The following is a 23,649-nucleotide window of genomic DNA, read 5'->3' as shown; positions in this document are numbered from 1 at the left end:
CACTTTTCTTATAACAACATCAACAGGAAGGCAAAGGTATTGCCTAGACAAAATATTCAAGGGGTATAGAGAGTGGACACAATTTTAGAAGGTGTAATTGCCTTACAGCTATCCTGATGTAATATTTTAGTACAAAAATGTAAGTGCCAGAAGGTATAAAACAGCATCTGGTATGGAGGTTTACATATGTACAGGACCACTCCCGTTGACCCAGTGCTTCCTCCAATCTGCCATGTGGACTACAGAGAGATCAGGGTAAGCTATGCGCAAATACCGTATGATCTGAATGGATCAATTCAGATGTATTTATTCAGCACATCAGAACTCATGCATTTAAAAAAATGGAGCTTCTGAGTCTATTATTTTAAGCCAAGAGTAAAGTCTTGGTAGGAACATGAGAGAAGGTCTCCCCTATCAGTTCATTTTGGTATCTGACTATTACAATTTATGAATGCATTAGAAAATTGTAGATTAACTTACCCAGGAAATGCTTATGCTGCTTTCAAGCCTGATGACTCACTTTACTGCTGCAACCCTACACTTGAGCAAAGATGTCCATGGCATTTATTTAAACTAACAGCAGTTGCAAGACTAGAAGCTTATTAGAATTAGTCCTATGATTAGAAGCATAAGACTGATTAAACAATGATATTTTCAAACAAGGAAGTCAAGCTAAGCCGCCTAACCATGTGTTCACTTCAACCTCTTGCCAAACCTGCATCTGTCATCCTTCTCTTTCTGCTACCTCTTTTGGCAGCCATTCATCACCTTGCATTCACCTATGATAGAAATATTTAAAGTTAATGATGCATAGATAGTACCGGCTCCCAGGGACGAAAGACTCAGTTCAGAAACAATTAAGCTCCATCCATCTCATCCAGGGAGGCAACATTCCAAAGTTCCTCCAAAGGATATCTCCTGCTGGGAGGAATGGCAGGATATAAATCAAATAATAAATAATAAATAAATAAAACTATTACTTTATGAAACTCTTGCGAAAACTGAGGCAACATCACATTGCAAGTACTTTTAATTATACCCAAGGGGATGCATCATAAGCACTCTTAGAATATTTACTGGATAGTCTCTTGTTTCACACAGTCAAGAAGTTAATAACCCTGATCCAGTTGTGCACACAATGAGCATGGTTGCGCATATAGAGCCTTCTTTTTTTAAAAAAAATGTCACATGTAGTTTGTTCATAAAATCAGTAGTATAAAATGGTCTTGCCCATCATACATGCTAACTAGTTAAGGGTCAAAATGTGACCACAGAAAAGATGCAAATCTGTTGGCTGTTCTGACATTCTACATCTAAGGCTAGAGGCAGACAATTGCCTTCAAAAGAGCTGAAAGTGGTTTGAGAATAGGATCACTTCCCATTCTAAACACACATTCTTTTATCATTATCATTATCATTTCTGCTCAAAGAGGTTTTTTTAGGTAGACTTTTTTTAGATTGCCACCCTGGGCTCCTACTGGGAGGAAGGGCGGGGGATAAATCCAATAAATAAGTAATAACAGTCTGCAAAACCTGCTTTACCAGAGGTGGCAGTGGAAAGAGGGTCCACCTCATGAGCAGTACCCCTGCAATCCCTATTCCACACTACCTTCAACAACTCTCGTGGGGGGGGGGAGGTAGAGCCCATTTGTCTAGATTGTAGCACAAAAAGAAAACCTGCAATCCATTTCATCCAGAGCAGACCAAAGTTGCTCATGAAATATCACAACGCAGTGATCCGGTAAGAGACATCCATGAGGTGAAAAAGATTTTTGTTCATGGATCTATCCTATGAGTGTATCAAGCTCTCAGGGGTGCAAGCCCTGATCAACTCTGAGGAGGGAAAGCACCTCCACGTGTAGGACTGTGCATTCAGATTCCTGTTGCACTCTGGGTTCTTTGGACAAGGGCCAAAGTCATTCCATTTCCAACCCAGTGCACACTGACCAGAGAGGAACCACACCAAACAGAGTGGAACTTACTGCAGAGTCAATATACATCAAAATGCAGAACTGAAAGCAAATACAAAGACTTGGCCATCCAAACAATCTGTTTCAGGTCAGCTCTTTGAATGCATTCTTAGGGCTTTATTCCACCTAGAATTAACTGGAACCACCAAGCTTTGCATTAGAATCGCCACCTTTTTATGGACAGAAGCTCTGTTCCTTCAATTGAAAGCTCACTAGTGATGGGCAAACTTATCTCATTAGAAATTATAATCAGTTTGTCAAGTTATGAACCCAACATTACAACTTCAGATCTTGTTTTGTTATTTCAAGATCTTGTAGTATATATGAATTTTGGGGCATGCACATCAATGAAGTTTAAGTTGGGAATGGGTAATGCATAGTATGGCACCTAGTCATAATGGGTTCTATCCAATGCTGTTAGTCTGCTTGAGCAACAGACTTCCACTTGCACCATGGATCTTCCCTGTCATCAACCTTGCGGCCCCCTGTGCACCCTTTAAATCTGCTCCAGAGGGAGGAGGAGTTGGGGGGAGTACAGGGAGAGGAGAGAACAGGGAGGTCCTGTTGCGCTACCAGAACTGTACACACCTAGTGTTAGATACAACCTAGTGATGCACATCATGATGTTACCTATCACTCTGTTCCATTTCCCAGCTCTCTGTTTTCACATGCCCTGCATCTACATAAAGTTTGATATGGAGCCAGTGGAGCCAGAGGGAGTGGCTGCAGTGCAAACCAGAAGAGCTACACAGGCAGCAACAACAACATAAAGGGGGATGCCTAGCGGGATTCCTGCAGTGCCAACGAAGGATGAGGTTACTGAAAGAGTTCAGATCCAACCTTTAAAATGGATTGGTTTGACAAACAGAAAGTAAAGGATTAAAGTAAAACCATTCCACAAGCATGCGCATTGCATACAGGACCTTTACAGTTCCTTCAGAAGGTAAAAGGTTACAGCAATCAACATCCAAGCATGTGTAAAAATGGCAGACTTTGGATGCTTAGAACATTTCCAGACTGTTTTCAGTTGGGATTCAAACAGATATTGGCAAATTCAGGTTGCGCAATTACAGCTGAACGCACAACAAACCCGCTTCCACAGAAGATTGGACTTTTTGCAGTAAGGAAAATGACAGGAAAATGGGAAGTGTGGGATAACACTTGCTTTGATGCATCATCAAACATCATCAGATTTCCCCCCAAACAAAACAGAATTATTACTCATGAAAGAGCCAACATCGTTGAAACCCTGCAAACAAATCAGGATGAATGCTCAATTAAACATGTTCCTTAGAAGTATCCTCGTGCAAAGTGCAGAAAACAGCTTGTAATCCATCTCCGTTATAAAATTACAGAAAATATTACTGCTTGTGAAATAGGCAACCAGGCTTGGTACATCTTCGGGCATTTATGAATTTAGCAGACTCAACCTACAAACGACCTAATTTCAAGTTGGGGTGGAGTTCCCTGTTCATGACAGGCTGATGAAGCGTATGTTTGGCTTTAACTCCCTGGCAGGAAATTCCATACCTGTTGCATTCTTATTGTCACGCAGTTGTTTCAGACACAGGCGCCCTGCAAAAAAAAAAGGGGGTGGGAGCCTTATCATTAATGACATTTGGAACTTTTTTATCTTTTCTCTATATATACCTGTACATATGTTTACATTGCCATTCTAATACTAAAGTCATGTGGTTTGAGATGAGATCCATCACTTGCAGACAGGATCAAATGAACTCTAGTCCTCAATCAAGACAGAGCCCCCTCCATGACCAACAGCATAATCTGGAGATATATTTATTGGGGATTATTAATCACTTCAGGATGTTTCATAGGAAGCAATTCAGAAATGAAATGAAATGAAAAAAATAATAAAAATACAATAAGCCGTCTGAAATCTTACAATACCTTCAAACATCTGATGATTCCACTACCCTCCAGTGCAGACTACTGGATTTGGTGGGTGGAGAGCCATGATTATTATTAGTAGCAGTAGCAGTAGTATTTATATCCACCTCTCCACTGAATATTTTAGTCCCAGACTGAGAAACAATAAACAAAACAATTAAAATATACAGAAAAAAGATAATGTACAAAAACTGCAGGATTCACAAAAAACTCCAATAAATAATATACAGACTAACAGCTCCGTCATAAAACAAACAAAACTAAAGAGCAATGAAGACAACAATTAGAATTTCCAATTTGATCAAATGCCAGGGTAAAGAAAACAGGACACTCAGCTGACTAAGGGTCCTCCAGATGTCCTTTTCACTGAACGTTTATCATGTTTTGTCCTCATGATGGCATCAGGGTGGCTATTGCGCTTTCAGGACCATTTGCACCTGCAGAGGTTTTGGGGTGCTCACACTGCTTTGTTAGCAATAGGTACATTCCCCATAGTTTCCTACTAAAATCCTGTAACTTTTCATACCACAAATGTTCACATAGGGAGCAGGCAGTCCTGCTTTTGTTGCACTATAGCACAAGAGTGCCCCTCCAGACAGCAATAATGCAGTAACCCTGGGGACGCATCAGAGAACAACTAATAAAGCAGAATGATGTGTGGATGGTCCAGTATAAATCTTATCACTGATGCATTGTTGTTGGGTCAAGGACATGTTTCAGAATACACCCTGTGTGTTTTTTTAAAATAAAACAATCTGGAAGGGCCCTAAAACAACCAAATGGCATTTAACCACAGCTCCCACCCCGACTCTCACCTGGGGCACCCACCACTCACACCCTCTCTGTCTCTCACCCAAAGAGGGCCCTACTCTGTGCCAACAGATTCTCACTCTGCGGCTTATGAGAGACTAAACATCTTTGTCCCCCCGTTCTCCAACGCACTCAGGCTTTCAGTCTGCATGGTTTGAATCAGTGACGGCTGGTGCCAGTTGGGACTGGTGGGGTAGAAGGCAGGGTGGAGTCAGAGCCAAGCCAACCAGTTGTAAGAAAGCAGATGAAGGCTGATGGTGGGCAGATGGAAGTTGGTGAGGCAGTGCCCCGTTTGTCCTAATGTGCCAGCCTCCACTGGCTGGAATCATTGCTCACAAGCATCCACAGCCCAAAGCTCCCACCCCCTTTTCCCACAACAGCAGCAGGGTAAAAAGCAAACAGAGAAGAGAAACATGTTATTGTATTCTCACCCTCATAAAGGACCATCATATTTCCCAATGGAAGTTCTGTTTAGCCATGGATCATGCAAAAGTCCAATCGGTGCAGTTTTTGTGGCATTGAGATGCAGCAATAGGGAAACTGTCCCTACTGTTCCCCTGGGGCAAAGTATTTCTTAGGGTGCAAGCGTGTATAAAGAAACTGCAACAGGCCCATGTAAAGCATCACACAACTGCTGTTGAACACAACAGAACTGAGTGGGAGGCCTTGGGCCAAGCTGCTACAGAAAACAAGAAGCCTAAATTCTGGGATATTGTTGCACATGGCCTGGCTGAGGCAAGAAGGATTATTGAGGCTCAGATTCCAGTCAATGACTGGACCAATTATTTTACCAAATGATATAACTCTTTATCAGCTTCCTCCCCTTTTGTAGATCATAGAACTCTACCTGATTAGGACCCAGTAACCCTTTATAAAGTTAAATCCCTGATTGATTTGATTAAGCTCAATAAGACCTCATGTGAAGACTTTTTGCCACCTGAACTCTTTTAATCGCGATAATGGACTGGATGAGAGCTAATAAACTGAAACTCAATCCAGACAAGACCGAGACACTGTTGGTGAGCCCTTTACCTGCCCAGATGGTGGATGTTCATCCTGTTCTAGATGGGGTTACACTCCCCTTGAAGGAACAGGTTCGTAGTTTGGGGGTCCTTTTTGACCTTTCCTTGTCGCTTGAGGCTCAAGTGGCCTCGGTGGCATGGAATGCGTTTTACCATCTTCGCCTAGTAGCCCAACTACACCCCTATCTGGACAGTGACGATCTCGCCTCAGTTGTTCACGCTCTGGTAACTTCTAGATTGGACTACTGTAATGCGCTCTACGTAGGTCTGCCCTTGAAGACTGTTCGGAAACTCCAGCTAGTGCAAAATGCGGCAGCCAGGTTGTTGACGAGGACCTATCGGTCTGCGCATATAACACCTGTCCTGGCCCGCTTGCACTGGCTACCCATCTGTTTCCGAGCTAGATTCAAGGTGCTGGTTTTGACCTATAAAACCTTATACGGTGTGGGACCGCAATACCTTGTGGAACGCCTCTCCCGCTATGAACCTACCTGTTCACTTCGTTCAGTATCTAAGGCCCTCCTCCGGGTACCAACTCATCAGGAAGCCCGGAGGACTGTTGTTAGATCTAGGGCCTTTTCTGTGGTGGCCCCCAAACTCTGGAACAGCTTACCTGAGGAGATACGCCTGGCGCCTACGGTACTTCCTTTTAGGCACCAGGTTAAGACCTGGCTATACTCCCAGGCATTTTAATGTTTTTACGTTTAATTTTGTTAGTTAACTTGCTGCTATGTGTTATTGATTTTATTATATTATTGTATTTTAATCCAGTTTTGTACACCGCCCAGAGAGCTACTAGCTATGGGCGGTCTAGAAATGAAACGAAATAAATAAATAAATAAATAAATAAATAAATAATCATTTCCTAACTGGTGGGTCCCTGTTTTTGCTAAATTGTTTACTGAGATTAATCTGGCTGGTCTAATTTCTCCTGGTTGGAAACTATCGTTTATACTTTTTTCAAAAAGTGTAATCCTTTTTTTCCCCAGAATTACAGACCAATTAGTCTGCTGGATATTTCTTCTAAAATATATGCTTCCATTTTACTTAACAAGCTACAGGAGTGGGTCTCTTCCAATTCTATTTTGTGTGAAGAACAAGCTGGTTTTAGGAACTCTTACTCCACTATCGATCATGGCTATATTTTGTTCCATCTTATTGAAAAAACCTTGAAAAACAGTTCAAGACTCTATGCAGTTTTTGTTGACTTCTCATCAGCTTTTGACTCAATTGACAGATAACAACAATCTTTATTGCTTAATCAACAGACCGTTGCAAAACAAAACAAGGTACAAAACATAAAACATAGACTTTAAAATGGGTTAAAGGCAGTTTTCAATCAGTACATATATTAAGAACAATGCACAGTCAGGTAGGATCTGACCTCCATGGCTAGGTTCAAAAATTTGGCCGCTTGAATGGTAGTTGCTTTATCAGAGCCCTAGGAGCCAATAAGCATGTAAAGGGGAGTGTGTTTCCACTGAGAAGAGTCTTCTAACTTGCTTCCTTGTCCTTTCCTGCTGATTGGAGCCAATTAGAGTGACAGGAGGCAAGTCAGCCATTGAGAATACTCTTCTCAGTAGCTAACACTCTCTCTTTTCATGCTTATTGGCTCCTAGGGACATGGGAGAAGGCATTAGCAAAACTCTCATTCTCAACCCAGCAGCAAAAATGGGGGGGGGTGGCTGTGACTATCATGAAGGGACCCTGCACTTCTGAATTTGCCACTACATTACTGGTTATCTAAATATTAGGGATACGATACTCTCCAAAGCAGAGGGGAATGTGACACTTCTCCCCTAGCTGACTGGGGCAATATCTGCACATATGCATGCAAACGGTGTATATTGATACATGTGTACTGGCCAAGGCTACAATCCAATACACACTTACCTGAGAGACATGTATTGGATTGCAGCCCCAGTTATCTGTAGCCCCTTTCAGTGTGTAGAGCAATAATCACACAAGAGATGAGTGTGCTAGCTCCGCCCTGCCCCTGTCACTGTTCCTGTTGCCCTCCTGGAGTTGGAGAGTGGCTCTGTGAATCAGGGCATATGAATACGATTCACATATTTCTGTTATGTAAATAGCAGCTGACAGGACGTCTGATGAGGCCTGGAACCAGGGGTGCATGGAAAGGGAGACTTTAACTCTTTATTTTTGATGCTCCCAACAAAATATCTCAGCACCCTTCTATTACATTGGAGATAGGCTTCAGGAACACATCCCTTAGATTTGCATAAGAGTCTGTAATGTGTTTTCTGTTAATATCAGTTCTCTGTTGATATTATCTGAATTTTGAGGAAAGGATTTAAGGGGGGGCGTTTCTGAATGATCCCTTCTTAAAGAATATTATAACACTATGGACAGGTTTGGTGTTTGCTGACTATCTGCTGACTTTGCTGGACCATTGAATGTTCAAAGGCCAAATGTTACCAAATGGTCTAAGGGCATGAGAATCTGACTTCACCTGTCATTTATAAGAACTAACCCAACTTATTTTGGCTCCCCAAGCCTCTTTGTCCTGCTCCACAACTTTTTCATGGCATTTTTCATCTCAGCATTCCTCAGTGTGTAAATGATAGGGTTCAACATGGGGGTGAGGATTGTGTAAAACAGAGAAAACACTTTATCCACTGCTAAAGTAGTGGAAGGGCGGACGTAGATGAAAAGGCAGGGACCAAACAAAAGGAGCACAACAGTGATGTGGGAAGCACAGGTGGAGAGTGCTTTGCGTCTCCCCTCAGAGGACTGTGTGCGGAGGGTGATTAAGATGACAGCATAGGACACAACCAGTACCAGGAAACACCCCAAAGCAATCATCCCAGTGTTGGCAACAACCAAAGCTCCAACGATGCGGGTGTCACTGCAGGCCAGCTTCAGCAAAGGGTAGACATCACAGAAATAGTGGTCAATCTCATTGGGCCCACAGAAAGGCAGCTTTATGGTGAGGATTGTCTGGACCATTGAATGTACAAGCCCTCCCAGCCACGTGGCTATCATCAGCTGATGGCACACTTGTCTGCTCATGATGGCTGTGTAGTGCAGGGGCTTGCAGATAGCCACATAGCGGTCATAAGCCATCACCGTCAGGATAAGGATCTCAGTGCAGCCAAAAATGTGTACGGAAAAGAGCTGTGTGATGCAGCCTTGAAATGAAATGGATTTCTTCTCAGCAAGCAAATCTGCAATCAGCTTCGGCACTGTGGCAGAAGCGTAGCAGATGTCCACAAAGGAGAGGACAGATAGGAAGTAGTACATGGGTGTATGGAGGCGCTGGCTGGACTTCACAGTGACCATGATCAGAAGGTTCCCCAGGACAATCACTAAATAGATGAGCAGAAACAAGAGGAAGCAAGCTTGTTGGACCTGCTCATTTTGGGATAGCCCCAAGAGGATGAATTCTGTTACGTTATTTGTATTCTCCATTGTCTCAGAGGCGGGTGCAGTTATCACCTGCAATGGTGCAGAAAAATAATTTATGGTTATTTTAGATCATTAGTCTGAATGAAAGACTTCAAGAAAGCTGGCCTTTTTCTTCCCCTGTATACAAAACCACCAGACCATAATTAGATGAGCATGCTTATTGCTGAAGTATTGACCCAGAAGAACGGGAGATGCAAAATGAGTAAACTGGAAGGTTTGATTGGACCGTTTACACAATGATAGTGGTACACAAGTTTGCAGGTTTCCCAGAGTTCTTGTTTCTTTTTCCTAAAGAAGAAATCAGTGAAGTTCCAAATCTTTCATACTAAGATTGGCAAAGATATAATAAAAGATATTGCCTAGCTTACCCTAAGAGCGCAGTCCTTTGCACACTTACCTGGGTGTAGATAGGGAAGGATCAGTCAGTTTTGGTTCTCTCCGTTTCTCATTTTTCCAATCTGAAATTCAGTTCACATTTCTGCAGCAATGTGCTATTTTTTAAAAGAAAATATCCTCATGAGATTTTTTCAGCATTTTAGTGCGAATTTCTCCTCATAAACAGATTTTTGTATGCAGTTCCACACATTTTTGCTAGCAATTTCTCCTAATATAATGCATTTTTGTATGTTATTTTCATGAATATATTCATTTTATGCACACTTTCTCCTAATATGTGCAGTTTTGTAAACTGGTTGGTTGGAGAAGGTCATTGCAAAACTCAGGTAAGTGCAAATTTCACAGGATGGCTGTGTTTGGGTTCTCATACTGTTTCAGAAAGTGCAAATTTGATAGATTTGGCTTTAAATGAGAACGGAATCAAATTTCTCTCCCATCCTTACCTGGGAGTAAGTCTCACGGAACCATCCTGAACGTTTTAAATTTACATATGCTCTTAGGGTCAAGTTAAGTGTTAAATGGGTATCTTACTTGAATGAATTGGAATGCAAGCTCTTATGGGTTATAAGAATCTCAGAGAAATATAGTGCATTACACAATAAATGGAAGAAGGGTTTTGTAGTACTCAGCTGGAGCTCCTCTGGTAATTCTTCCCGCTTTTGATGGCTAAATTCTTAACTGAAATCATGAAGGCACTTCCCCCATGTACAAGCAGCTTTACTAAAATGTTAGCCATTAATTACTTTTTATAATGTGGGAAAATAAAGGTCCCTCCAGACTGGTGCTTTATTGCAGGTCCATTCTGCAACTTGTTCTTGAGACAATAATAGTGCATTAGTGGTAGAATGATTCTGCTTTAAACCAAGCTCCCCACTGTTTCCCAACCCCCTTGGTAGCCAGAAGCAACGTGCACCATTGGGAAGCCAGGTCAGGGATGCAGCCCTGCCCCACCTTGCTGGCTCCTACTTCTTTATTATTCTTTATTTGATTTATATCCCACCCTTTCTCCTAGTAGGAGCACAGGGCAGCAAACAAAAGCACTAAAAACACTTGAAAACATCATAAAAACAGACTTCAAAATATATTAAAACACAACAACCATTAAAAACATATTAAAACAAAACATCTTTAAAAACATTTTTTTAAAGGTTTTAAAATGTATTAAAAACCAATTCCAACACAAATGCAGACTGGGATAAGGTCTCTATTTAAAAGGCTTGTTGAAAGAGAAAAGTCCTCAGTATGCACCATCTCTATTATCTTTCTGGCACCTATCTAATATTTAAGGGGAGTGGAGGCACCATTACACTAAAGGTCCATTTCCTTTGTTGTGCAGAATGGACCTACTGATAAGATGGTATCTGCAGGAGGCCCTCACCTGCAGAGCACAGTGATCGACTGGGTATATAAGGGGTAAGATGGTCTTTCAGGTATCCTGGTCCCAAGCTGTATAGGGTTTTATACACCAAAACTAGAACCTTGAACTAAGCCTGGTAGCTGATAGGTAGCCAGTGCAATTCTTTCAGTAGCGGAGTGACATGTTGGCGATAACCTGCTCCAGTGAGCAGTCTTGCTGCCGCATTTTGCACCAGCTGCAGCTTCCAGGCCAACTTCAAGAGTAGCCCCACATAGAGCACATTACAGTAATCCAATCTGGATGTTGTCAGTGCATGGACTACAGTGGTCAGGCTATCCCTGTTCAGAAACAGCTGCAGCATGTCTTACCACTCCTACTGATTGGATTGCAGCCTAAGAGTTTTAGATAAATCAGATTGCAACGTGAAATGGCTTAGGTGCTTTGCCTAAGATTTTCCTTTGCTTGCCCTTCGTTTTAGCTTTGTGCTTCTTAATAACTTTAAAACTCCACTACAAAACTGAATCACAGATGGTCAGTGTGGCTCTCCCTTGTTTTATGGAACAGCATCCCTCTTGAAATAAAACAGCCATCTACTATTTTTTTATTTGGAGAATCAAGTTGTTTCAGGAAACAAGTGTTTCCAGCTGTGGGGGTGGGATTGGGTATCTGCTTGGGATGTTTCATTTGTATTGTTTTTAAACCTGTCTTTTGTATATTGTTTTGTAGTGGTTTTTAAACCTATTTTAGTTGCTTTTGTGTTATGGTTGCAAATCACCTTCACAACCTTGAGGAAGAGCCATAGCTTAGTAACAGAGCATGGGTTCTCAACAATGGGGGAATTCCCCCGGGGGGGAATTTTAGGGTTCCAGGGGGGGAATTGGGACCACTATTCAGCAAAGTGTGATGTCCTGTAGATTATGTACAATCTGTAAAATTGTAGTTTGTTTTTAATTTAATCTGCGACATTCAATAAAGTTTATTGAATGTCACAGATTAAAATCGATTCTTGAACATGCAGCATTATTTTCATTTGCAAAATTAAATTATTATTTAAAGACCAGGAAGTGCTCCAAGAAATTCTGTTATAATATAAACCAAGAAATTTTTCTCTCACGAGAAACACCACCGTCACTCGCGAAACGTCAACACGCTATGAGAGACTATCTTCGGAAGGGGGGAATTATATTCTGAACAATGGTGAAAGGGGGGAATGGAGCAAAAAAAGGTTGAGAACCACTGTAATAGAGCATCTGCTTTGCATGCAGAAGGTCCCAGGTTCAATCCCCAACATCTCCAGGTAGGGCAAAGAGAGACTTGAGAGCCACTGCCAGTCAATGGAGACCATACAGAGCTAGAAGGACCAATGGTCTGACTTGGTACAAGGCCGCTTCCTATATTCCTATGGCATTTATATGACAGGCAATTCATATTTTAAAAAAAATGCTGCTGAAATTCTCTCACAATCATTAAAGTGACAGGAGCTCTTCCCTGTTCTAGAGAATGACCAAATGTAACTAATGTTGAAGAGGTAGCATATATAAAAGCCATACATAAATGACTGATTATGCAAGAGAATGCACAAGAATAATTTCAAAAATGGAATATATTACAGACACTAGGGAACAAAATCTCTGTGATATTGAATGGCCCATGCTTCATCAATTCCATTTCCACAACAGCCAGTCACCCTGATTCCAGACAGATGACTGTGCATAGTCTTTTTTGACATCCTTGGGGTTTTTCAGGATGCTTCCTTATGGTGGAGTTGTTATCTAACTATAGGATATAAGATGGCCACTTTTCTTATAACAACATCAACAGGAAGGCAAAGGTATTGCCTAGACAAAATATTCAAGGGGTATAGAGAGTGGACACAATTTTAGAAGGTGTAATTGCCTTACAGCTATCCTGATGTAATATTTTAGTACAAAAATGTAAGTGCCAGAAGGTATAAAACAGCATCTGGTATGGAGGTTTACATATGTACAGGACCACTCCCGTTGACCCAGTGCTTCCTCCAATCTGCCATGTGGACTACAGAGAGATCAGGGTAAGCTATGCGCAAATACCGTATGATCTGAATGGATCAATTCAGATGTATTTATTCAGCACATCAGAACTCATGCATTTAAAAAAATGGAGCTTCTGAGTCTATTATTTTAAGCCAAGAGTAAAGTCTTGGTAGGAACATGAGAGAAGGTCTCCCCTATCAGTTCATTTTGGTATCTGACTATTACAATTTATGAATGCATTAGAAAATTGTAGATTAACTTACCCAGGAAATGCTTATGCTGCTTTCAAGCCTGATGACTCACTTTACTGCTGCAACCCTACACTTGAGCAAAGATGTCCATGGCATTTATTTAAACTAACAGCAGTTGCAAGACTAGAAGCTTATTAGAATTAGTCCTATGATTAGAAGCATAAGACTGATTAAACAATGATATTTTTTAAACAAGGAAGACAAGCTAAGCTAACCATGTGTTCACTTCAACCTCTTGCCAAATCTGCATCTGTCATCCTTCTCTTTCTGCTACCTCTTTTGGCAGCCATTCATCTCCTTGCATTCACCTATGATAGAAATATTTAAAGTTAATGATGCATAGATAGTACCGGCTCCCGGGGACCAAAGACTCAGTTCAGAAACAATTAAGCTCCATCCATCTCATCCAGGGAGGCAACATTCCAAAGTTCCTCCAAAGGATATCTAACTATTACTTCATGAACCTCTTGCGAAAACTGAGGCAACATCACATTGCAAGTACTTTTAATTATACCCAAGGGGATGCATCGTAAGCACTCTTAGAATATTTACTGGATAGTCTCTTGTTTCACAGTCAGGAAGTTAATATGGTTGTGCATATAGAGCCTTCTTTTTTTAAAAAAAATGGAACTGCACTGATAATCTGTTTTGGGGAGAGTGGGGGACTAAGTCCAGCTAATCTCCCAAACAGCTGATTGTCACAACTATTACTTTTTGAAAAGAGTTGCATATGTGCAGACCCAGCAGTTGGATCATTGGGGAACTGCATGTACAGCACCATCCATTTGCAAATGTGGTTCCTCATCTAGCTATCGATATGCACATGATTAAAACACAAAGATTGAGCTAACTAACCATCACCTCTTAGGCATTCAAAGAATGTACCTGGGCATAAAGTATGGAGGGAGCAGAAGAGCACTTGTGTCTGCCAGCTTCACTATGTTCAGCAGGAGGATCTGAAGGAAGGGATTGTGCATTTGGTTGAATGTACTTAAAATCTTTCCTGCAATCAGGAACTCTTTGCAATAAGATGTCCCAGTCCCAGGGCAGATTCTAAGTAGCTCCAGAGCCAACCACACAAAGAATCCTCCTTCAAGCTTTCCTGCTCAACACAGACAGGTAGAGCAGCCCAGCCTTAGTCTGAGTAAACCATTACACACACCCAAATGAGAAATGAAGACATAAGACAGTATATGAAGTAACTGGGCAACAACTTTATTAATTCACAATAATTCTGCAATGAGAAAAAAACGGTTACCAACAAACTTTAAGTGCAGGCCCCTAAAGTTCAGATGAATGCTGGGAGCAGCCCCCTTCCACTGTCTACCTGGCATAAGAAATGTCACCCTGGCTCTGATAAGCAGACTAATCTGCTGACCTGAACTTGTCCTCATCTGTTCACAGTAATGGTGTGCTGAGGAGGCACCTGGCCATCCTATGCCACCCTGGATCAACAGGCCTAGATGCAATGAGATTGCCAGAGTTCAAGGTTGCCAGTCAGCTGTGAGAGCTGTGAGGGAGTAAAGCATAACTAGAGTTAAAGACCACAGACTGATGTTTACAGTAGGATGTGCTCAATTGTGGCAACACATTCTACCTTCAGAACAGCCCTCACCTGCCTGCTTTTCTTACTTACAATCAGCCCAGGCTTCAGCACTGCCTGTCAGCTTCCTTAGTTTCTCTTGCTCCAGTAGAACTCAGCAGGGGAAAAAAGAATTAGTTGGCTCTCCTCATCACTGCTCTGGCTCCACCTACTATTTGGTTTCCCTTCTAGCCTACCAGTCTAAATAGGCACGAGCCACCGCTGGCAGCTTTACCCAAGTTCAAATACCAGTTGGCTTGAAATAAACCTCATTCAACAAAGGCCACACAAGGTGGTTGTTGCTTTAACATTGGGTTCTATCAGTGGTTTGTGTGTCTATTCAAAAAAAATTCCACTGACTTCAAATGGCATGTACTGCCAGGTACTTCTGTATAAAGGACTGCAGCCTAAACAGGGGATCAACTTTCCCTTCAGAGGTAATCAGTATCTTCTTTGCACTGCTTGCTGAATGGGCAAATGCAAAAGGAAAAACTGCTAAAATAGAATCAACACAGCAGTAGCTGGGCAGGTTGAAACACAACATTTTTTATAAAATTGTGGAACATCCTCACTATCCCACCCCACCCCTGATATTCAAATGAGAGTCATAATTTTACATCTCTTTTATTTCTAACTCCAAAGTACTTTTTTGCTCCATAACTTTCTCATTGCATTTTTCACCTCTTCATTTCTCAGGGTGTAAATTAAAGGGTTGAGCATAGGGGTGATGATGGTATAGAATAAGGCCACACTCTTGTCCTCTGAGAATGTGGTGGAAGGCCTCAGGTAGATGAAGATGCAGGGTCCAAAAAATAAGATCACAACTGTGATGTGGGAGGCGCAAGTGGAGAGGGCTTTGAGGCGTCCTTCAGAAGAAAGAGTTCTCAGCATAACAAGAATGCCAATGTATGAAACTGTCAAGACAAGAAAGCAGGTCAGGGAAATCATGCCACTATTGGCAATGACAATGAGGCCAACAATGTAAGTATCAGCACAGGCCAACTTCAGTAAAGGGTGGACATCACAGAAATAGTGGTCAATTTCATTGGGCCCACAGAAGGGAAGATTTATGGTGAGGAGAGTCTGTATTACTGAATGAACAAACCCTCCCAGAAATGAGGCTGCCACCAGCCAACTGCATACACCCTTATTCATAATATTTGTGTAATGGAGGGGCTTGCAGATGGCTATATACCGGTCATATGCCATTACTGTGAGAAGAAAGACCTCAGTGCCGCCAAAGAAATGGATGAAGAATAGCTGTGTTATGCAACCAGTAAAGGAGATGGTCTTCTTCTTGACAAGGAAGTCTGCAATCAGTTTGGGAGCAGTAACAGAGGAGTAGCAAATGTCTACGAAGGAGAGGAAACTAAGGAAGAAATACATGGGAGAGTTCAGACGGGGGCTCCTCTTGACCGTGACAATGATAAGTAGGTTCCCCAACACAATTGCTGTGTAAAAGACCAAAAAGAGCCCAAAATAGGCTTTCTGTAAGTTCGGATCCAAGGTAAGTCCCCAGAGGATGAATTCTGACACATTGTTTGCGTTCTCCATCTAATCAGAGTAGATGATGAATTACAATGCAGAATTAAATAACCTGCCATCATATAAAATAAGAAATGGTGTCAGCTGTAACTGGCATGTTCACATATAACAGTAAAAAATACAATAGTGAAAAATCAATATAACAAGGAACTGTATATTAGTTCTTTGTGATCCCCTAGCACTTTCACCCCAAAAACAAAATAATTCACTCTGGGAATGCACAAGATTGAAATTCATTTAATTTGAATAATTGACATCAATATATATATACTCAGTTATTCAGGGTGTTAAATTTAGGAAGAATTCAGGAACCACAGCAGAATTATTATTTGGGGAAAGTAAAGAGTGGTAATGGCCATAACAAATGTTCTGTCGACACTTGAGGAAGGAAGGATGATAATGTCAGACAAAAAAGCACAAGCTATATTTGTTTTCATTACAGTTCCAAAGTCTTGTGGGCTAAACCTTCATTTGTTTGCTCATTCTGAACAACCCTGTCAATTCCTTGATGACTCCAAATGTGCAGCTTACTGCAAAGAGGCAAGCTATGCACAACACTAAACACATCACTTTGATACACACTGAGGGTTTTATTATTTATTTATTTATTTAATTTGTATCCCGCCCTTCCAGCAGGAGCACAGGGCTGCAAACAAGGCACTGAAAACACTTTAAAGCATCATAAAAACAAATCTTAAAATACATTAAGACAAAACAGCGTTAAAAACATTTTAAAAACTTTTTTAAAAAGGTTAAAAACATTATTAAGAACATATTAAGCAAATCTGACACAGAGACAGACTGGGATAGCTCTCAACTTAAAAGGCTTGTTGAAAAAGAAAAGTCTTCAAAAGGCACAGAAAAGATAGTAGAGATGCGGCGCCTGCCTAATATTCAAAGGGAGGGAATTCCACAGGGCAGGTGCTACCACACTAAAGGTCCGTTTCCTATATTGTACAGAACGAACCTCCTGATAAGATGGTATCTGCAGGAGGCCCTCACCTGCAGAGCGCAAGGTTAAAAATGTAACAGTAGGTGCAGGGGGACAATTTTCATGGAGACTGCAACACAGAGGGAGGGAAGGTGTACTCCTTCTCTTCCCAACCAGGAGCACTGCTATTATCCATAGGGGGAAAGCTCCCATGAGATCCAATGGAAGATTTTTTTTCTCTAAGGCTAATACTAGCATGGATCACTGCTGGGAAGGGAAGAGATAAGCCTCATCTGCCCCTGTGCTATGGTCTCAATGAAAGGGGGGGCACACATACTATTTCAACGTTTAAATCCTTTGTTTGCTTGCATGTGATGTTTTTACTGCCATATGTAGTTTGTTCATAAAATCACTATTATACAATGGACTTGCCCATCATACATGCTAACTAGTTAAGGGTCAAAATGTGACCACAGCAAAGATGCAAATCTTCTGGCTGTTCTAGCTGACATTCCACATCTAAGGCTAGAGGCAGACAATTGCTTTCAAAAGAGCTGAAAGTGGTTTGAGAATAGGGTCACTTCCTGTGCTAAACACACATTCTTTAATTTTGTCACACTCATTCCTGCTCAAAGAGGTTTTGACTTTTTTTAGGTAGACTTTTTTTAGATTGCCACCCTAGTCTCCTACTGGGAGGAAGGGCGGGGATATAAATCTAATAAATAAATAACTACTGTAACAGTCTGCAAAACCTGCTTTACTAGAGGTGGCAGTGGAAAGAAGGTCCACCTCATGAGCAGCAATCCTCTGCAATCCCTAATCCACACTACCTTCAACAACTCTCGTGGGGGGGTGGAGCCCATCTGCCAAGATTATATCACAAAAAAGAAAACCTGCAATCCATTTCATCCAGAGCAGACCAAAGTCGCTCATGAAATATCACAACGCAGTGATCCGGTAAGAGACATCCATGAGGTGAAAAAGATTTTTGTTCATGGATCTATCCTATGAGGAGGCAAGCTTGTATCAAGCTCTCAGAGGTGCAAGCCCTGATCAACTCTGAGGAGGGAAAGCACCTCCACGTGTAGGACTGTGCATTCAGATTCCTGTTGCACTCTGGGTTCTTTGGACAAGGGCCAAAGTCATTCCATTTCCAACCCAGTGCACACTGACCAGAGAGGAACCACACCAAACAGAGTGGAACTTACTGCAGAGTCAATATACATCAAAATGCAGAACTGAAAGCAAATACAAAGACTTGGCCATCCAAACAATCTGTTTCAGGTCAGCTCTTTGAATGCATTCTTAGGGCTTTATTCCACCTAGAATTAACTGGAACCACCAAGCTTTGCATTAGAATCGCCACCTTTTTATGGACAGAAGCTCTGTTCCTTCAATTGAACGTTCACTAGTGATGGGCAAACTTATCTCATTAGAAATTATAATCAGCTTGTCAAGTTACGAACCCAACATTACAACCTCAGATCTTGTTTTGTTATTGCAAGATCTTGTAGTATATATGAATTTTGGGGCATGCACATCAATGAAGTTTAAGTTGGGAATGGGTTACGCATAGTATGGCACCAAGACTTAATGGGTTCTATCCAATGCTGTTAGTCTGCTTGAGCAACAGACTTCCACTTGCACCATGGATCTTCCCTGTCATCAACCTTGCGGCCCCCTGTGCACCCTTTAAATCTGCTCCAGAGGGAGGAGGAGTTGGGGGGAGTACAGGGAGAGGAGAGAACAGGGAGGTCCTGTTGCGCTAGCAGAACTGTATACACCTAGTGTTAGATACAACCTAATACACATCATGATGTTACCTATCACTCTGTTCCATTTCCCAGCTCTCTGTTTTCACATGCCCTGCACCTATATAAAGTTTGATATGGAGCCAGTGGAGCCAGAGGGAGTGGCTGCAGTGCAAACCAGAAGAGCTACACAGGCAGCAACAACAACATAAAGGGGGATCCCTAGCGGGATTCCTGCAGTGCCAACGAAGGATGAGGTTACTGAAAGAGTTCAGATCCAACCTTTAAAATGGATTGGTTTGACAAACAGAAAGTAAAGGATTAAAGTAAAACCATTCCACAAGCATGCGCATTGCAAACAGGACCTTTACAGTTCCTTCAGAAGGTAAAAGGTTACAGCAATCAACATCCAAGCATGTGTAAAAATGGCAGACTTTGGATGCTTAGAACATTTCCAGACTGTTTTCAGTTGGGATTCAAACAGATATTGGCAGATTCAGGTTGCACAATTACAGCTGAACGCACAACAAACCCGCTTCCACAGAAGATTGGACTTTTTGCAGTAAGGAAAATGACAGGAAAATGGGAAGTGTGGGATAACACTTGCTTTGATGCATCATCAAACGTCATCAGATTTCCCCCCAAACAAAACAGAATTATTACTCATGAAAGAGCCAACATCGTTGAAACCCTGCAAACAAATCAGGATGAATACTCAATTAAACATGTTCCTTAGAAGTATCCTCATGCAAAGTGCAGAAAACAACTTGTACTCCATCTCCGTTATAAAATTACAGAAAATATTACTGCTTGTGAAATAGACAACCAGGCTTGGTACATCTTCGGGCATTTATGAATTTAGCAGACTCAACCTACAAACGACCTAATTTCAAGTTGGGGTGGAGTTCCCTGTTCATGACAGGCTGATGAAGCGTATGTTTGGCTTTAACTCCCTGGCAGGAAATTCCATACCTGTTGCATTCTTATTGTCACGCAGTTGTTTCAGACACAGGCGCCCTGCAAAAAAAAAGGGGGTGGGAGCCTTATCATTAATGACATTTGGAACTTTTTTATCTTTTCTCTATATATACCTGTACATATGTTTACATTGCCATTCTAATACTAAAGTCATGTGGTTTGAGATGAGATCCATCACTTGCAGACAGGATCAAATGAACTCTAGTCCTCAATCAAGACAGAGCCCCCTCCATGACCAACAGCATAATCTGGAGATATATTTATTGGGGATTATTAATCACTTCAGGATGTTTCATAGGAAGCAATTCAGAAATGAAATGAAATGAAAAAAATAATAAAAATACAATAAGCCGTCTGAAATCTTACAATACCTTCAAACATCTGATGATTCCACTACCCTCCAGTGCAGACTACTGGATTTGGTGGGGGGAGAGCCATGATTATTATTAGTAGCAGTAGCAGTAGTATTTATATCCACCTCTCCACTGAATATTTTAGTCCCAGACTGAGAAACAATAAACAAAACAATTAAAATATACAGAAAAAAGATAATGTACAAAAACTGCAGGATTCACAAAAAACTCCAATAAATAATATACAGACTAACAGCTCCGTCATAAAACAAACAAAACTAAAGAGCAATGAAGACAACAATTAGAATTTCCAATTTGATCAAATGCCAGGGTAAAGAAAACAGGACACTCAGCTGACTAAGGGTCCTCCAGATGTCCTTTTCACTGAACGTTTATCATGTTTTGTCCTCATGATGGCATCAGGGTGGCTATTGCGCTTTCAGGACCATTTGCACCTGCAGAGGTTTTGGGGTGCTCACACTGCTTTGTTAGCAATAGGTACATTCCCCATAGTTTCCTACTAAAATCCTGTAACTTTTCATACCACAAATGTTCACATAGGGAGCAGGCAGTCCTGCTTTTGTTGCACTATAGCACAAGAGTGCCCCTCCAGACAGCAATACTGCAGTAACCCTGGGGATGCATCAGAGAACAACTAATAAAGCAGAATGATGTGTGGATGGTCCAGTATAAATCTTATCACTGATGCATTGTTGTTGGGTCAAGGACATGTTTCAGAATACACCCTGTGTGTTTTTTTAAAATAAAACAATCTGGAAGGGCCCTAAAACAACCAAATGGCATTTAACCACAGCTCCCACCCCGACTCTCACCTGGGGCACCCACCACTCACACCCTCTCTGTCTCTCACCCAAAGAGGGCCCTACTCTGTGCCAACAGATTCTCACTCTGTGGCTTATGAGAGACTAAACATCTTTGTCCCCCCGTTCTCCAACGCACTCAGGCTTTCAGTCTGCATGGTTTGAATCAGTGACGGCTGGTGCCAGTTGGGACTGGTGGGGTAGAAGGCAGGGTGGAGTCAGAGCCAAGCCAACCAGTTGTAAGAAAGCAGATGAAGGCTGATGGTGGGCAGATGGAAGTTGGTGAGGCAGTGCCCCGTTTGTCCTAATGTGCCAGCCTCCACTGGCTGGAATCATTGTCCACAAGCATCCACAGCCCAAAGCTCCCACCCCCTTTCCCCACAACAGCAGCAGGGTAAAAAGCAAACAGAGAAGAGAAACATGTGATGGTATTCTCACCCTCATAAAGGACCATCATATTTCCCAATGGAAGTTCTGTTTAGCCATGGATCATGCAAAAGTCCAATCGGTGCAGTTTTTTGTGGCATTGAGATGCAGCAATAGGGAAACTGTCCCTACTGTTCCCCTGGGGCAAAGTATTTCTTAGGGTGCAAGCGTGTATAAAGAAACTGCAACAGGCCCATGTAAAGCATCACATAACTGCTGTTCCAGGGGCCCACATTACCTTGCAAACATGGCAGTGGAACCCTGTGGGCATAAAAACAACATTCACTGACCTTTTTCGCAAGAACATAAGAGTGTCATCGGTAAACTGGGAATAATAATTGGATCATATATTCTACTTTTTAACTGCTATTTTCAAAGGAGTTAATAATGATCTGTCTTACAGGGATGTTGTGGGAATGAATGAGAGAAGGAAACATTGTTTGCCTCCCTCAACCTTATGGATAATAAGCCAGACTATATAGAAAACCAGAATTAAAAGGGGAATGAAACTTTGAACCAGACAGAAGTCCTGATGAACATTTTCTTTAGTGCATTTATCAGCAATCTGCACAGTTAAATTGATTACTGCAGCTCTTCATTGTTACCTGGATGGCATTTCTTCAGTGGTATCTCCTACTGCATAATGTCCGCCATGCCAGCATTGCCCTTAATCTTCAGTTCCCAATGTTCCTATAAGTTTAGCCAGAACAGAGTCCCGTTTCTTCAGTGAATGAAGGAACTGCCCTTGGCTGCTGCGACACAGTCCTGACCTACCTGTATAGCTTTCTCAGCTCAGAAGGCCTCAGAGGTAATTTCCTTCTCTATAAAGGAGAACAACTGAAGCCGCCTTTACTTTTGCTCTGTCAAATTCTTGCTTCTACAGGATCTGTAGAAAAGACTCTCGCTCACCTTGTTGTGTTCTTACAATATGGAAACATTTAAATGTGATCATGCCCTGCTAGCACACCAGTGACTGATCTAGTTAATAAGCTCCCAGGAGCATTGAGATACTTCCCAGTAGAAAATGAATCCTCAGAGAAACAACTCAACTTTTTAATGCGTAGGATGCAAATGCCAATGACACATTCCATGTTCTCTGTCCTAGGGGGCTATACGTCCTGCTCCACAGAGGGCAGTCCTCGGAAGGCATCTTCTGTTTGGAGGGCTGACTGGCTCAAGTCCAGTTTAATCGTAAAGACCCATAAGAAGGGGGAGTGAGCAGGGAGCACCTTGAAGATGCCCATCAACAGTTAGCACCTGCACAGTAGTAGACTGAGCAAGCACACAGGTCATTTGGTCACTGTGTTCCCTCATTATGGTATGATGTATTCTATTTCTATTTAAGTGATAGTAATTAGGTCTAAATTTGCATCTGTACATATAAATTAGTATATGCAAATTTCATGGAACTCTGTACCCCCTTTTGTCTTCCCTTTTGGTGATGCACTTCCTTGTTTTCAGTGATGTGAGGTGATCACCCCTGCTATTATCAACCCCTTTTTAGAGATGCATTCGTTGAAGCTGCATGATTTATTGATTTATTGCATTTGTATACCGCCCCACAGCCAAAGCTCTCTGGGCGGTTTACAACAATTAAAAACATTAAAAACAAATATACAAATTTAAAAACACATTTTTAAAAAGCAATTTAGAAACACATGCTAAAATGCCTGGGCATCAAGGAATCCCAGGTGAAGAAAAGGAGTTTTATAATGACGAATCGCTCTTGGACCAAAATGTTCTGACCAACTGCTGACTATATTCCAAGCCGTGTATTCTTCAAGCAGCTTTTTCTTGCCACAGAGGTAACTGCTGGTCCTAAAACATACCCATTATGGTTGATGGGTGATTTTGCTGTTTTTATTTTGTTTTGATTTGCTGCATTTCAAATGGCAAGAGGAATCAAAGCAAGGCCTGAGAAGGATGTAATAAAAGAACCAAAACTGATCTTATGGGCAACGCATGGTTTCGACCTACCAGCTCTGTGCACTTACTTACACAAGCTTAGCTTCTGGCTCGTCCACTGGCTTCTCTCCAGGTAGGAGGGCTGAGGCAGACTTGGAGAGTCCAGGCCACTCAAAGTAGAAGCTTCAGTAAATACTTTATAACG

General features: G+C 41.7%; 3 protein-coding genes across 3 annotated transcripts in view; 1 reads left to right on the top strand and 2 right to left on the bottom strand.

The window, feature by feature from the left end:
• The window catches only part of KDM2A (lysine demethylase 2A), a 542,877-nt gene that overhangs the window by 193,607 nt on the left and 325,621 nt on the right, over positions 1-23,649 (top strand). The window lies entirely within an intron of this gene.
• LOC133378224 (olfactory receptor 4S2-like) lies at positions 7,092-14,843 on the bottom strand. The gene is made up of 4 exons (XM_061613015.1): positions 14,789-14,843; positions 13,368-13,460; positions 9,534-9,627; positions 7,092-9,166 (listed from the first exon to the last, which is right to left on the bottom strand). The coding sequence occupies exon 4, from the start codon at positions 9,137-9,139 to the stop codon at positions 8,207-8,209; it is 933 nt and encodes a 310-aa protein (XP_061468999.1). The 5' UTR covers positions 9,140-9,166; positions 9,534-9,627; positions 13,368-13,460; positions 14,789-14,843; the 3' UTR covers positions 7,092-8,206.
• LOC133378223 (olfactory receptor 4S2-like) lies at positions 15,365-16,288 on the bottom strand. The gene has a single exon (XM_061613014.1). It carries the CDS (start codon positions 16,286-16,288, stop codon positions 15,365-15,367), a length of 924 nt encoding a protein of 307 aa, XP_061468998.1.

The sequence above is a fragment of the Rhineura floridana genome, chromosome 2 (assembly GCF_030035675.1).
Source record: "Rhineura floridana isolate rRhiFlo1 chromosome 2, rRhiFlo1.hap2, whole genome shotgun sequence".
Taxonomy (NCBI): Eukaryota; Metazoa; Chordata; class Lepidosauria; order Squamata; family Rhineuridae; genus Rhineura; species Rhineura floridana.
This window is presented reverse-complemented; position numbering and strand designations above follow the sequence as displayed.